This window comes from Penicillium hordei (assembly GCF_028827395.1).
Source record: "Penicillium hordei strain IBT 12815 chromosome Unknown utg000001l_segment0_segment0, whole genome shotgun sequence".
Taxonomy (NCBI): Eukaryota; Fungi; Ascomycota; class Eurotiomycetes; order Eurotiales; family Aspergillaceae; genus Penicillium; species Penicillium hordei.
This window is the reverse complement of record NW_026623142.1, coordinates 5,950,384-5,965,730: the sequence shown is the minus strand read 5'-3', so window position 1 is coordinate 5,965,730 and position 15,347 is coordinate 5,950,384. Positions and strand designations below refer to the sequence as shown.

The 15,347-nt window shown below is 47.5% G+C and overlaps 7 protein-coding genes across 7 annotated transcripts; 4 read left to right on the top strand and 3 right to left on the bottom strand.

Moving 5' to 3' along the window:
- Positions 1-470: 470 nt before the first annotated feature.
- On the top strand, positions 471-1,572 carry N7537_002273 (isocitrate lyase/PEP mutase family protein; the record flags this gene model as incomplete). Its single annotated transcript, XM_056893331.1, has 3 exons — positions 471-680; positions 731-878; positions 950-1,572. The coding sequence occupies 3 exons, from the start codon at positions 471-473 to the stop codon at positions 1,570-1,572; spliced, it is 981 nt and encodes a 326-aa protein (XP_056758326.1).
- A 136-nt stretch (positions 1,573-1,708) lies between these two features.
- Positions 1,709-2,934, bottom strand: N7537_002272 (uncharacterized protein; the record flags this gene model as incomplete). The annotated part of the gene is made up of 3 exons (XM_056893330.1): positions 1,709-2,187; positions 2,235-2,693; positions 2,841-2,934. 3 exons carry the CDS (start codon positions 2,932-2,934, stop codon positions 1,709-1,711), a joined length of 1,032 nt encoding a protein of 343 aa, XP_056758325.1.
- Positions 2,935-3,230: 296 nt separating this feature from the next.
- N7537_002271 (Hsp70 family protein) lies at positions 3,231-5,526 on the top strand (the record flags this gene model as incomplete). Its single annotated transcript, XM_056893329.1, has 12 exons — positions 3,231-3,295; positions 3,358-3,428; positions 3,477-3,901; positions 3,994-4,038; positions 4,089-4,155; positions 4,211-4,469; positions 4,532-4,631; positions 4,680-4,777; positions 4,828-4,845; positions 4,896-5,079; positions 5,148-5,280; positions 5,330-5,526. The coding sequence occupies 12 exons, from the start codon at positions 3,231-3,233 to the stop codon at positions 5,524-5,526; spliced, it is 1,662 nt and encodes a 553-aa protein (XP_056758324.1).
- A 297-nt stretch (positions 5,527-5,823) lies between these two features.
- On the bottom strand, positions 5,824-7,944 carry N7537_002270 (beta-N-acetylhexosaminidase; the record flags this gene model as incomplete). Its single annotated transcript, XM_056893328.1, has 1 exon — positions 5,824-7,944. One exon carries the CDS (start codon positions 7,942-7,944, stop codon positions 5,824-5,826), a length of 2,121 nt encoding a protein of 706 aa, XP_056758323.1.
- Positions 7,945-8,592: 648 nt separating this feature from the next.
- Positions 8,593-10,895, bottom strand: N7537_002269 (uncharacterized protein; the record flags this gene model as incomplete). The annotated part of the gene is made up of 4 exons (XM_056893327.1): positions 8,593-8,855; positions 8,919-9,394; positions 9,470-10,144; positions 10,201-10,895. The coding sequence occupies 4 exons, from the start codon at positions 10,893-10,895 to the stop codon at positions 8,593-8,595; spliced, it is 2,109 nt and encodes a 702-aa protein (XP_056758322.1).
- A 513-nt stretch (positions 10,896-11,408) lies between these two features.
- Positions 11,409-11,798, top strand: N7537_002268 (uncharacterized protein; the record flags this gene model as incomplete). Its single annotated transcript, XM_056893326.1, has 3 exons — positions 11,409-11,527; positions 11,589-11,641; positions 11,758-11,798. 3 exons carry the CDS (start codon positions 11,409-11,411, stop codon positions 11,796-11,798), a joined length of 213 nt encoding a protein of 70 aa, XP_056758321.1.
- Positions 11,799-12,426: 628 nt separating this feature from the next.
- Positions 12,427-14,351, top strand: N7537_002267 (acyl--CoA ligase; the record flags this gene model as incomplete). Its single annotated transcript, XM_056893325.1, has 5 exons — positions 12,427-12,519; positions 12,580-12,717; positions 12,775-13,209; positions 13,294-13,718; positions 13,793-14,351. 5 exons carry the CDS (start codon positions 12,427-12,429, stop codon positions 14,349-14,351), a joined length of 1,650 nt encoding a protein of 549 aa, XP_056758320.1.
- Positions 14,352-15,347: the final 996 nt, after the last annotated feature.

Below are 15,347 nucleotides of genomic sequence, written 5' to 3'. Positions count from 1 at the left end.
TCCCAATCAACCTGGAAAGCCCAATGTAAACATGCATTATCTAGATCTTGGCTGTCCGTACGGAGATATATGTATGCAACCCTATTGTGGCTCTTGATTGATGGGAATAATCTGAACACCTGGCCCCGAAACTAGCGCTGTTAATCTTGCGCAATTAGTTCTTCATGGACTCACTCAGCTGAGGTCATCTAGGATCAGTACGACGCGAAGGAAGATAAGCCATCTGAACGTCTTGGCAGATGGTGGAATGTTACATCCCCAAGAAACCAAGACTTTTGCCTTTGGTGAGATGCTTTTGTCCCCTACGAGCAGGCAGACATGTCTCCTCTGGGACTGGTGTCTCTGCATGTAGCAAAATCACTTGCGGGGTATAGAACTGGAAAATATAAAGAGCAGCGTTATCCTTCGACTGTAGCACAAGAATCCAACTGTCCAAACAAAAAGACATCTCCTTTACCAAAGTTCCGAACATGACTATCACAATCACCGTCGAGAAGGATGGATACTACGAGGTCAACGGGACCCGGCAGGAGCCTACCGTCTCTCTCTATGTGATTCCTGCAGCTTCCAAGTTGCGCCGCATGCTGAAAGACACCAAAGAGCTCATCGTGTGTCCTGGTGTGTATGATGGCCTCTCTGCTCGCATTGCCATGGAGGTTGGTTTCAAGGGACTGTACATGGTAAGAAATCTGATCTCTAACACCACACTGTATGTTAACCAAGCTCACAGACTGGTGCTGGAACTACCGCATCACGCCTGGGAATGGCTGATCTCGGCCTGGCCCAGCTTCATGACATGAAGACCAACGCCGAAATGATCGCAAACTTGGATCCATTCGGACCTCCGTTGATCGCAGACATGGATACTGGCTATGGAGGTTAGTGATCCGTACTCTGAAAATAATAGACCATTATCGCTTGTTTGGAAGGGAGTCTAACTTTCTTCAAGGCCCTTTGATGGTGTCAAAGTCTGTACAGCAATACATCCAGGCAGGCGTGGCTGGCTTCCATATTGAAGATCAGATCCAAAACAAGCGTTGCGGTCACCTCAATGGCAAGAAAGTCGTTGGCCTGGAGGAATACCTCATGCGCATTCGTGCCGCCAAGCTGACCAAGGATCGCTTGCACTCGGATATTGTTCTGATTGCACGGACCGACGCACTCCAGCAACATGGCTACGAGGAGTGCATCCGCCGACTGAAGGCTGCCAGGGATATTGGAGCTGATGTTGGACTACTTGAGGGCTTTACTTCAAAAGAGCAAGCCCGTCAAGCAGTCCAGGATCTGGCTCCTTGGCCTCTTCTTCTCAACATGGTTGAGAATGGAGCGAGTCCTCTCATTACTACAAAGGAGGCTGAGGAAATGGGCTTCAGAATCATGATCTTTTCATTCGCCACGATTACCCCAGCTTACATGGGCATCAAGGCCACTTTGGAGCGCCTCAAGGCAGATGGAGTAGTCGGTGTACCTGACGGTCTAGGACCACGAACGATCTTCGAGGTCTGTGGTTTAATGGATTCTATGAAGATTGACACGGAATCTGGAAATGACGGGTTTGCCGAGGGAGTTTAGTATCTAGGGGGTAACTAGTATGGATATATGCATGTTTTTTCTTTTTCGCATTGGACAAGCAACGGAGTTTCTATAGCAAGATATTCAAATTGAAGGCAACAGTCGCAATATACAACTTCTTCGTATAAGCCATGGTTCAAATCTCATTCAAGTCTTGGTCACCTTCGTGGGATTCCATTTCATCGCTCATTTCAACCGAAGAGGTCACTGGGGGAATCTTTTTCACAATCTCCTTTTCAACGATAGACCATTCGTTCTTTTGGATAACCTTATATAGACCAGGCCACAAGCTAGCCTGGACGAATCCATCCGAGGTATCTTCCTCTGTGAGCGTACGCATTTCCTCATCCCGGAACGGTAATCCGTATTGGTAACTGCCCCAAAAGATGTATCTGTCTTCCTGACAATCCAATTTATGTTTGAACTTGATGCAGCGTGCAATGATGTTATGTAGCTTTTGCATGCGTTTTAGTCTGTCGGTGACAGCGTAGCGACCGAAGCAGGCTTCTACCTTCTCGATGATCCAGCTACACTGTTCTTGTAAACTAGGGGTTTCCAATGATAAGATGGCAGAGCTCATCGCACATCTCCAATGCCGGGAGATGTGATTAGAAACTTCCGTTGTTAGAAAGCAGTGACAATAGTGATCTCTGAGCGCTTACATTTTTTATCTATTTCGGAGTCGATCTTGCGGAGATAATTACTCCAATGGTGATCAGATCCAACCATAAATCCATTCCAAAACGACCGATAAATTAACGCGGCAATGTCCGCCTGAATAATATCCAATGTCGAGATATCAAGCATATCTGATCTTGGCGTAGGATGGGTGGGATCGTTCATTCGTGTTGGCTTTGCCGCGAAATGAGTAAACCTCCAGTGTGCAAGATCATGATAGAGTAGGCACATCTCTCGTTTAGCCTCTTCGTCGGAGAAAGTCTCAATCCCAGCTTGTAGGCTTGCTATTTTGGTCATGAGAATTCGGCTCTCTTTTCTGGCTACTTTTGCTTCCTTAGTAGCATTTTCGAGTAGTTCGCCTCGTTGACGGGCCTGCTCCTCTGCGAGTATCCGCCCCCTCTGAAAGAACCCTACATTTTGTTCTGCGATCTTGATTTGCTGGTCTGTTCGTTAGATAAAACCAAGTATAGGGGGGACTTTCATCCCAGACCTGATGGAGCCGTTCAACTTCGTCACACATGGCTTTATGATCCACGCAAGCTAATGAATTTAGTGAATTCCATATAGGCCATGGAGGGGGAAAAACGAACCAACGGTAACTTGCCCCCATTTCGAGGATGAATCTGGGGAGGTTTCAGTACTCTTAGTCGCCTGTTCAGGCTCAGGTTGGTCTTGAGGACACATTGTGTACCGATAGTTGAATGATGGGAAGTTTGAAATAGTAAATGGAACAGTTTTAATTTTAACTCATGACACATTCCCCAAATTGATGACAACACAATTACCTGATGTGGTAGGAATATGCCTCACGCCGACGCTCATTGCGGCTAAGCGCAACAGTCAATGATATCAAACTTGCGAAACGGCAAACTTTGGATTGAACAAATATCATCCACAAGTTCTCCCTGTCGTATATAGCTCTTTCACTTCCTCTACCTTTCAAGACTCTCTAAGAAAGACACAAGTGGTACAAATTCATTATGGCAACCACAGAGGAGCGACCAAAACTCATAGTTGGTGTTGATTTCGGAACAACCTTCAGCGGGTGAGTATCCATAGATACGATGTATTGATAGTAACTATGAAGTAATAGGCTGACTTTTACAGCGTTGCCTGGGGATTGGAAGACTGCCCTGATGATATTGAGCTCATTCAGACATGGCCAGGTGGTGGCAACAGTGAGTCTAAGATAACAGACAAGTTCATCAAAACTAACTATTCAACAGTCACAAGTCAGAAGGTCCCAACCCTATGTTTCTACGATGGCAAGCACATGAAATGGGGTTATCAGACTGAACAGTCGATCCATCCGGGCAAGGAGCAGCGGCTCATCCAAGGAGTTAAGCTGTTGCTAGATGGAAGCCAGAAATTTCGCTACGCACCTGCTTCTGACTCTCAGAAAATTATCAAAGACCTGCGTAAAACGCCGATGGAGGTGGTTGGGGACTACTTGGGAAAATTAGTCGCCCACGCTCATGAGGTCTTGACACGTCGCTTTGGAACGGCGCTGCAAAGCATGGACTTGGAATATATCCTCACTGTTCCCGCTGTGTGGTCTGACAAAGCCAAAGATCTTACTATGCAGGCGGCACATCGAGCTGGTATGTCGCCTGGAAATTTGAGACTCTTGTCTGAACCGGAGGCGGCTGCGGTGTGTGCAATTCGGACAATTCAACCAAATACATGCGCGGTTTGGAGCTCATCCCACTATGATTTGGAATTGAATGAGCTGACAAATTGTAGGAAGGAGACTGCTTGGTTGTCTGTGATGCTGGAGGTGGAACAGTCGTGAGTCTTTCTTATATGAAACCGATTGGACAAAATTGAGTGATATATAGGACATCATTACCTATCGCGTCAAGGAAACCAACCTGTTAAGGTTTGAGGAGGCCACAAATGGAACTGGTATTTATCAAAGGCGCATACGCTTCTGCTCTTGCTTCTCCCTGACAAATTCTAGGCGCTGTTTGTGGCTCAGTGATGTTGGATGAGAGATTTGACGCACTTATCAAAGACATCATTGAGAAACAGTCAGATCAACCGATCCCCCAGTCTACTGTAAGGGCAGCAAGAAAGTACTGGCAAGACTACATCAAGCCTGGTTACACAGGTCCTCTCGACGACGATGAGATCTGTGAGCCAGGATATTGGATCCCAGTCCCTGGGGTTTCGGGGATCTCTAACGTCGAGCTTAGTGAGGGGCACTTATATCTAGACAAGTACGTATGAAAATAGCTTTACTTCATCGCCTCGACCGTGGGCCACTCTAATCCAGACATAGAGACCAAGTGAAAGGAATTTTCGATCCTATCATCGAGCAGATTGAGGAACTGGTCGCCGAGCAGAGAATGAGCGTGAAGGAAGCAGGTTTTTCAACCAAGGTAAAAGTCCGAAGCACTTTTCAAAGAAGCTTGACTCATTTCAATTAGGCTATTATTCTAGTGGGGGGCCTTGGAGCCTCGGAGTATCTCTTTAAGCGCCTACAGGCTGCTTCCGACGGCATCCAAATCATGCAGCCCCCGAACGCGTAAGTCCTCGACCTCTTGGTAACTCAACCCAATACTGATATAATAATAGGTGGTCTGCTGTTGCTAGGTGCGCATTCAAATCGTTCTTAACACTTGCTTTGTACCTAACAGGCTTAGGGGCGCCGTTATCCGTGGCCAGGAAGGCAACCAAGTAGAAAGTCGCATTGCCAGATGCAGCTATGGCGTTAATGCGAGAACCCCGTTTAATTCTACAAAGCATCGCGCAGATGAAAACCTCATATGGTGTCCTTATGAAGAGGAATGGAAGATGGACAATCGTATGAAATGGTATATCATTAAAGTGAGTAACCTTCAGTGGTCCTGAACATTCCTTGGGGGGCTTTGTGTGCTTACCTGAGGGACTTTCAGGGAAACCCCGTGGCCGAGAGTGAGCCAATAAGGATGAACTTCTACCGTACAGTCGGCCCTGGCCAATCTTTTGTATTTCTGTCAAACTTTTGGTTTTGCCAGATAGCCACACCCCCCGAAGAGATGGATTCCAGTATGTCCCCGTCTCGCCAATATATATAGCGCTTTACTGACATGAACAGGTGTTGCAGAACTGTGTGTGCTGGAGGCAGATCTGAGCAGAATCCCGAAAGAGCTTTTTGAAAAGAAGAGGAACTCCAGAGGGAAACAATTTTACCACGTCAGCTACGATTTGGTTTTAACGCCAACCTCTGCATCGCTGTTGTTTGACCTACAATTTAATGGTGTCTCCTATGGGAGCGTGAGATCTCGCTATTGAATTCTACTATGGCGAACCAGGAAAAGTATGTTTTGAGATGGCTAATTTGAAAGGGACCTTTTGCCTATGATGGGCGTGGTTGTGCTTTTACACGCTCAATCGCTTGATTGAGAATGGCTTTATGATACGGTTGAGAAGACAGAGATAGCTAGCAATACGGACCTGATATTTCTTTTCCTTGTGACAAAGTATATAAGACAAGGTGTTCTAGCTAGTTTCACAAAATTTAACAGTGTATCGAACGGGATTAGAGAAAACCTAGGCCTACAGGCTGCAGTAGACGATAGCTATTCAATATCAACCATCCCTGCTACCCTGAAAAATGGTCAAATTTTGCAAACCCGAGCCTTTCAAAACATCCAACGGCGCCACAAAGGCCATCTGACCCCATGAGAAAACTTGATTCTTTCCACCGTAGATAAAGACTTCAAAGCGGCCGACAAAGGCTCCGTCCACCCACACACGACTTCCATAAATCTCGTTTGTGGAGATAGTGACCTGTGATTTACGGGGGATTGTCACAACCTCGTGGCTGGAGGTGGTCTGATTAGCCCAAATTCGTCCGGGCTGGTCTTGGTCGAAGCCATCGGCCTCGGCAACAGACCGAAGTGGGTAAGGCCATCCATCGGAAACAAAAGTCAATGCACCGTCTGATGACAATGTAAGTGTAGCATCGGAGGACTGTAAAGAGAAAGGGCCCGTGATGTCTAGTTGGAGGGTATAACCCATTCCCTTACTGCCATAGCCTAAATTATGTTCATCCTGGTTTGACTTTGTTGTTGGCCGTGTCCAAGAAAGCAAAAGTCCTGATCCATGACCCGCTTCCCCTGGGAGGCGTCGGTCAAGATTTTGTCCCACGGCTTGAGAAGATAATTTTGCAATAGATTTGTCCAAGGTTTGTTCGTGCAGGTGAGGTCCACGCGCACCACACCACGCTCTTGAAGCCACGACCGGGATGCCATCACGGATTGCATAGTAGGCTTCCAGTTGAGTAGTAGCGTCCGGGCCGCTGTCATTCCAGGCAGCCAAAAGAGCACCTGGTACAGCTTTGGCATCCGGTTGTTCAGTCGTATTCACCGGATTGAAGAGCTCCGGTGTCCATTGCCATCCGTTCTGATCGGCGAAGTTGAGAACGCGGGCATTATCGAAGAACTGCGGATAGGGGGCTGGGCTGATAGGCACATGGTTGCTTTTCAGTGACATATAGGCCCACCAATCCTCTGAGTTGATGACCTGATAGCCATTGCGGGCTAGACCAACTGGGTCTGATTGTCCATACTGCCAGTGTTGAACTGTCACGTTCTTATTAATGGTATTGTTTGATGGCTCGTATGTTCCCCAAATACGGACACTTTTGCCAGATGTTTCTTGCACAAAGCGGGACATCTCGTTCACGAACTCAACATAGTCGTCCGCAAAGTTAGGATCGTATTCATCGGCGCCGATGTGCACCTCCTTTGTGTGGAACCAAGGAAGGAACTCGGCCCAAATGGACTTCATCAAAGGAACAGTGTCCGGATGGGAGAGATTGAGTAGGTCCTTCGAGTCCAATGCGAGCTCAGGCCTCCATTTCGTAACCGTGAGACAGTGCCCGGGGCTTTCAATCTCCGGCATCACTGTAACACCTCGCTGAGCACAGTGGTGCTGGAAGTCATCAAACTCAGCCCGGGACAGCGTTTCGTTGGCACGCTGAACAAGAGGATGAAGAGCCTCGCTTTCAGGATGCAAAGAGAACTGCGAGTAGACTTCATTCCATGTCTCATTCTGACCGCGACTCAGTGGATAGTTATCGGTGGCATGGTACTGGAACTCGGACATTTTAAAGAACGAGCCATAGGTGCACAAATCCTTCAAGAACTCCAGGGAATACCATTTGCGACCAGCATCTAGCAAAAATCCACGAGTTGCATAGGCAGGGGCATCTTCCACGCGACCGGGTGGTAGGGATGAGGGTGTCAAAACGAGCTGCTGGAGGAGCGTTCGCGTCCCCCACCACATACCTCGCGCGCCGGAGCCTCGAATAAACACACTGCCATCTTCGATCTCCAACTCATATCCCTCCTCGGTCTCACGTCCATTTTCATAGGTAAACCTCTCCGGATTGTTTACGCGACCGAGGAATATTCCCGACGCGTGTTTGGGAAATTGCTTGACCGTGCGAAGCTCCCAAGAACTGTTCGTCAGCTCCTGTAAGTCGCCGCGAAAAGTGTTGGCGAAGTCGGATGCCGATGGTGGAAGCAGCGTCAATCCATTCTGATCCTTCCAGCTAGCGAAATCCGTATCCAGGTAGATTGTCCGGTCGGTGGTTGCTAATAAAAAGCCTTTGTTATGGCTTGAACTAGTGTTATCAAAGTGCACCGGGGGCAGGATCTGCAGCGCAGACGCGACTGCAGCGAGGGATAGGACAATCCACTTCATATCTGGACATTGTGATGTTGGCTGCGCTGTGACCCGACCATTTTATGCGAAGCAAGGGGCTGTATCAAGTGGCAGCGTTACATTCCTGAGTGTACAGGGGCGTGGGGGTAAGGGCTTTGCGGGGAAATGTGGAGTTTATATTGGCACAGTGGTGGTGATTGTGGATATTCTAACTCCTCTAGTTCTTGGGATATAGATAAGCAGGTTGCATTGACAGACTGATCTAATTAACTATGTTTTGCTTACTTGTTGGAACGTGAGGTCCTCGCCTCACCGAAGCCCACATGTCGATGCCAATGAGCCGTCACCCGTTGAATTTTGATAGACATGACGCGGGGGACTTTGTATTTCTTGCAGATCATTGCTGTTTCTCGCTTTTCACCGGCAGAGATGTCTTTTTGGATGTTATAAATCCCTTCCATTCACTGTTTCTCGTTGGCGAGGGAAAACCATAAAATCAACTTTTATTCAAATATATATACCACTGTATGTGGTTCGTATATCTCTTTGGGCCATTTTTTATTTCCGTCGTTTTGCATTTTTTCCGGGCAATTGGTTAGAAGAAAACCGGCCACGATAAGGTAGATGAGGAATCCTATAGATGTAAGTGAATATGCACCCAGGAAGAAGTGCCGCGATTTCATCTGCTCAAGATTCTGGTATATCCGGGTTTACTATAGCCGCTTGAACATGCACAGGGAGGACAAAGGTATTTCCTAGTCCTGCCCAGTGAAGGGCATCCAGTCTTGCAAGCCCGAGTTTCACAAGTGGGAAGCTTTGGCTTTGACATCGCAGAACCTGTAGCCACGAGTCTACTAAATGCTTTCCCCGTATTGCATGTGCCACATTTGGTGCCTGTACCAGTAGTAACATGAGGTAATTTGAAATTGTAGCGAAGCCGATTCGTGACCCTATGATGTTAGATGTTAGCACCTAGTCAGATGAGATAGTGGAAGTCAAGGTGAGAAGCTTACATGAATACCAGAATGCGGTGAAATCACTAGACGTTAATCGTCTCGCAAAGTTCACCAATATGGAGGCACACTTCTCTGCCGCTTGTAGAGTGGCATCGCCAGTACCAAACTCATCGGAGATAGATATTTCCGGTAATGATTCTATTTCCGGGAGGTCCATGAAGTCTAACATCGACTCATCTACGGCCAATGGTGACGTGGCAGACATATCTTCCAAGTCAAAGATAAGTGGCGGTTCGGATGATCGCGCCATCGGTCTGAGCATCGCACGGTAAACATAGACCACGAGCAACAGGTAAGCAAAATGGATCGAGGTGGGGTACGGAGCAAGGCCATTGACGGATTTGCTCCAATTGGGAAGTCGAAAAGTCTCTGGGAGAGAAGAATACCAGCAATTCAACTTCTCAAGCAGCCCGCGGCCGAGCTCGGCCGAGGCGACGAAATTTGCGTTCAAGAATTGGGAGGCCCGGAGCGTGCTACATATTATGGTTAGCAAGACTGAATATTCGCTGACGAACGATTGAGGGGCTCTACTGAGAGTCAACACGTACTAGAATGTTTCATGGATCTCTTCGCCGATTCGTGTGAGATTGACGAGGTATCGGAACGGAATCTCGGTATCACAAGAACTAGTTGAGAATCCTTGTCGTGGGCCCACCAGAAAGTCCCCTTCATCCAATTCACTCACGTCCCACTCTGCAGGATGGATATATGGTGGACGTCCCATCAGCAAACTGCGCCATTTGTCCTCGGCATACACAGCCCACCACAACCGCCGTCGGAGGCGCTTTTCCCATGCCGGAATGCCCCACATTCGGCATTCGATGTGAAGGCCGAGGGAACAGGCCAACCCAACGATTTGGCCGACGAAGGACCACAGAAACGGGGTATCGGCGGTCGTGAGGCGGGTCTCATCTTTTGGCTGTTGGTGAATATATAACAACGCTGCTTGCAGCACGGCCAAACGGGGACTATGGATCTCTTCGGTCACGAGTTCATAGACCATCCGCCACAAGGTGTCAACTGGTGACGCATTATATGTGCTCAGCACACAGAGATAATCATCATGGGCGACAAATGGAAATGCTGATGCGTAGACGGCCGCGAGAAGGTGCACGGGCACCTTTTCTAATGCCGACAGGTCCGGTAGCTGATATGTCGCCGCAGTCAACCCTAGTTGGGAACGGGAAATGATTGGCAGGGCAGGGAAGACATACTTGACAAATCTGATGTTCTTTTAGTTCAGTGATGCTTCGGTCTTATATTGAGGGGTAATACTCACAAAGCTATCAGCCTTCTTCCATACTCAGGGGGTACTAGATAGTTCAGGCGTTCCCGTGTCGCTTCGCCAACGCCGGCCCTAGTTTCATGCTTAATGGAGGTAGTAAGCTCTTCGGATGAAATCATGAAATGTATTGGAATTCTCTGTGCCGTAGGGACACCCCCGGCGTTGCGAAAGTGCACTTTGTAGAAGTATTTCATGCCAGAATCGTCAAAGCAACAATGCCTTAACAGCCAAGGGTCTGATTCCGCCGATGCGCCGAAAAGTTGGGCATAACCGTGTTCTAGTTGATCAATGCTTTGCACGAATTGTGTCGGGGGTCTTCCGGGGCCTAGAACACCGGAACCTGGAGATACCCCAGTATTACTTGGATCGAGGCCGATGGGTGGAAATTGTGGTTCGACACTTTGTGTTGCACTCCCTGCCCAACTGGACTCGCGGGTGAAATTGTTGTCGCATGGTTGCGAGATAAGTGTGTTCTCATCAACACTACGGGCGACAAAGGGCGAAAAATTTCCAGCGCCTCTGGCTCTTTTTGGTGGAGGATTATCAAAGGTACACTCCAGTTTGGCCGATCGGCATCGTTGACAGGGGCCTCCGCCGTCAGTTTGACAGCCCAGCTTGCGGGCACGACATTGATCACATGGGCGCTGACGTTTTGACCGATATGGCCGAGCAGAGAGGGGAGAAGACATGACTTGTTTCAGCTGATCGGCGAACGCAAGGAATGTAGGCTAATGCGCATTTATCAGGTCATTCCAGCGAAGAAATTGCTCGGCGAATGGAGAACAGTGGGCGGCCGAGATAATTGGCCGAGACGACTGGCCGAGATGAGTGGCCGCAGTCACAGATAGAAAAATTCCACACCAGACACTAGCTAGAGCGAAACAATGCCCAAAAGATGCGAAAGATGCCGCTGGGTGAACCGCCTTCGGGGGAACACCATAAAATGACGTCATCTGCCGGTCTCGGCGAACCAGCCGGCGAACACAGTATAATGGCCACTTCGGCATTCGTTCAACGGCCAACAACTAATTCTTGCAAATTTTTACTTCAAAGTAACAGATATAAAGGGCCTGGATATGCGGGCTGTAGATATGTATATCAATTAAAACAATTATATTCAGCCACACATAAAGGCATTGCTAAATTATCTTAAAACCAAATCTCATCTCCACTTCCGGAATATCAAATACCATAGCCTCAAAATGCCTCAAAACAGCGGATTGAGCCGATACGATCACTTCAAGGCTATTTTCTCCAGACATTCTAGCCAAGAGCCTGAGATCAAGGGTGATACAACATCCGAAACTACACTAGTCCCACGGTATGACTACCCCAACAGCGCATATAATGATAGAGAGTATCACAATGCTAATTCATCCTAGACAGACACAGCCAACCAGATATAATAAGCGTGACCTCCCCAAGAACTATAATGGTAAGTACCCCAATACCAATGCAATGATATGCAACATCAGCTAATGGGGAAACGTTATTCAGCTGCCGACATGTGCTTCGGCTCTTGCTGCAGAAACTGATATCCAATCATCTCAGTGACCAATCATGCCAACCTTCTTGGAATCAGGAAGTACTAAAAGCATTTTGATACAACATTTGTGGGAGGAACATCTTGAATACCTTGTTATATAGAAATTTCATAATTTATAATTTATCATGTCCTTTTTCCGCTTTTATTCCAGTTTTCCTCTCTCCGAATATACCATTGGCAGCTGTGGTAGCTTCTGTGAGCGTAGAATGTGTGGAAAAGGCTTTCACGAGCGAGTTCTGCTAGATTATATCTATAATTTGGGCAAGCTAGGGAAGCGTGGTGATATAAATTCCATCAAACCCGTTTTCTCCGCACGGTAAACCCGGGGAGCGGGGTAAGAGAAAATGCATAAAATAGTACTTTTTGGACTTGTCATATTCAACGTAGTACCATCGACATTGAACTGCATAAATCGTGTTTTATCCTGTTGGCAATTGCATCTGATCTCCTAATGAAGCCCCTAACACCTTTGAGTCCCAATGAAAATGGCTGATCATGCTCTTCCACTCAAGCGACCCGAGTACCGAGCTAAACATAAGAGGGGTTCAGTCGAAGCCGCGGAGACTCAAATAGATCACCTATTGAGATCAAAACTTTCTGCTGCCTTGAACTATTTCATAATAACGCTATAGAACCTGGTAATCTTATATCCGGCATCTACAGCTCAACACAGTATGATTTTTGAACCTGCAGAGAGGGTTTTGCTTCCAACAAAGGACCTATTGTCCTATATCTTTGACGAGCCACTATATGATCAAGACCAGCCAGTGAGTGACAATCAATATCTCAACGTTATCATCATCCGGCCACTGAATTGACCTCGGTAGATCTACATCGATGTCAAAAATCCTACCAGGTCGATATCCTGTAACCAGGCGCGAAAGCTCGTTCGCCAGCTCATTGCTGGCCTGTGGGCATCTGGCCTTCAAAAAGGCGATTGTGTTCTCATTCATTCCTTCAATGATGTATGTGCGTTCCATTATGCATTTAGATGAAGCTGCGGGAGGCTGACTTATTTTTAGATAAGTTATAGCATTCTTGTGCTGGCCATTATCGGAGCTGGGGGATGTTTCACGGGCTCGAATCCATCTTACACCCCACATGAGCTTGCTCACCATATCAGGGCCTCCGAAAGCAAGTTCTTTTTCTCCGAGCCCGAGATCTTGAATTCTCTCATGGGTGCGGTTGGAGAGACAAACATACCCAAGCAAAATGTTTGGGTTTTTGACAATCTGGGACAAGTCATTCCGGATGGAATGCAATCATGGAAACAGTTATTAGAAGTCGGTGAGGAGGATTGGGTGCGATTCAACGATCTAGAAACCTGCCAACAGACTACAGCGGCGCGGCTGTTTAGTAGTGGTACCACTGGTCTGCCCAAAGCTGTCACAATAACACACCATAACCTTATTGCACAGCATGAGCTTGTTCACGGCGTGAAACCGCGTTCTTACCCTGTCAGTTCATCCCGGTATCAGCTTGGAGGAGAGCTTTGAGAAACGAGTACAATGGTCTCACTGACACCTAACATGCTCGAATAGATTTCGCGGGTCATTGCGGTACCCATATTCCATGCATCTGCAGCTCCAGTGTCACATATTTCAACGCTGAAAGCTGGCTCAGTCGCATATATGATGCGTCGGTTCGACCTCGAGACATACCTCACTACAGTTGAGAAGTACAATGTCACCGACCTTGCTATGGTTCCACCAATCGTAATAGCAATCCTCATGTCACCTCTTTCTCAAAAGAGACCATATCTGCGAAAGGCCCGAATGGCAGGCTGTGGAGCAGCTCCTTTGGATAAGAACATCCAAGCCAGGTTCCGCTCACTAATGGGCGACAATGCCCCATTCACTCAGGTATGGGGAATGACTGAAACATCTTGTGTGGCTACTATGTTTCCCTATCCCGAACACGATGATACGGGATCTGTCGGCCGGCTTATCCCAAACCTTGAAGCTAAGTGTGTTTCATCAAATTCCCCCGCCAAATGTGTAGCACCGTGTCAAATATGGGACTAATATCGATTCTGTTCAGACTCATCGACGAAGAAGGAAAGAATATCTCAGCCTTTGGCGTCCGTGGCGAGTTGTGTGTCCGAGGTCCGACAGTGACACCTGGGTACTTTAACAACCCCGAGGCTAATGTCGAAGCCTTTGACTCTGAGGGTTGGTTCAAAACGGGTGATATAGCCTATTGTGACCAGCGTACTCGCAAATGGTATATTGTGGACCGCAGGAAGGAACTGATTAAAGTCCGCGGTTTCCAGGTGGCTCCACCGGAGCTCGAGGCAGTAATCTTGTCGCATCCGCAGATTGTAGACGCAGCCGTGATTGGAATCACCTTCCCTGGTGCTGATATCGAGTATCCACGCGCCTATGTGGTTCGACGACCCGGCGATTCAGGGTCCAAGCTAACGGAAGCTGACATCCAAGAGTATATATTGAGCCGCCTTGCGAAATACAAAGCACTTACAGGTGGCGTGAAATTTGTCGGCGCGATTGCACGGAACCCAAGTGGAAAGATATTGAAGAGGGTATTGCGTGAGGATGCTAAGAAAGAAATCGAAGCTGGCCTTCTGAATTCTAAGCTTTAACCTCAATGTATAGGTTGAGTAACTCGGTAGCAAGACATTTGGAATATCAGTTTTTTTGTGTCAATGAATGATTTGGATAAACTTAGCAGTGTAAAAGATTCCGGTAAGTGGCTCTTCAGGTAACACGGCATATGATTGTGATTAGGAGAAACAACCAGCCTTGATCGAGGTAATCTCAGGATGTCTCTTGTTGGATTTTGATGTTACGATTTCTTGGTAAAAGAAAACGGAGGATGGTCATGAAAGAGATATACTGGGAGAATTGGGAAGCTCTTGAGGCAGCCAGAATAGCACGAAAAAAAGCGCAAAAAAAAAAAGTCTTCGCCCGGAGGCGATCTGGCAGCTCGAGATCAAACGGCACTCGAGCTGAGGATGGGCGGGTTCCAAACAAGCAGTGCGCCAATTGTCGCCAACGACAACCGCTTGGCCAAGTGCCTGCCCATCCCAACATTTACACGGGGCAGGCGGAACATATCATGCGAAATGACAATCATAAAACCAGAATTGTGATTTACCTTTTGAGCACAACCACCTTCTCTTTCAGCTGTGAGAAACTATCCTGCTTTGATATCTCCCTATTTCGCAGGGATTTACATGCAACCATCTCCTTCCAAGACTTCGGATTTTTTTAACGCGTTAGGGGTTGTGGCATTTCAACATCACCCCTCGTGACGTTGAAGCAGGCCAAGAAACTTCGTCTCTACTTGAAACTGGTTTGTGAATCGGCTCAATACCGCATACCTGCTGTTGGATCTTTCCCAGCAACGGGTATACCTAGTTGGCGCTACCGAAATCATTGAAGTCCAAAGGTCATCAAGAAGAACCTAAAGTGGGGAAATGCGGAGAAGCCGAGTTCCGCGGTAAGCATATGTTCGGGGTAAGGGACGTGCCGCAGACCCTGTTCATGGATGAAGGTCATCAGATTGGAGAACCTATGACACTTTTGTAGCTTATGTAGTGCAATGGAATATCTTGAAGCTGTTCATATCAGGGCCT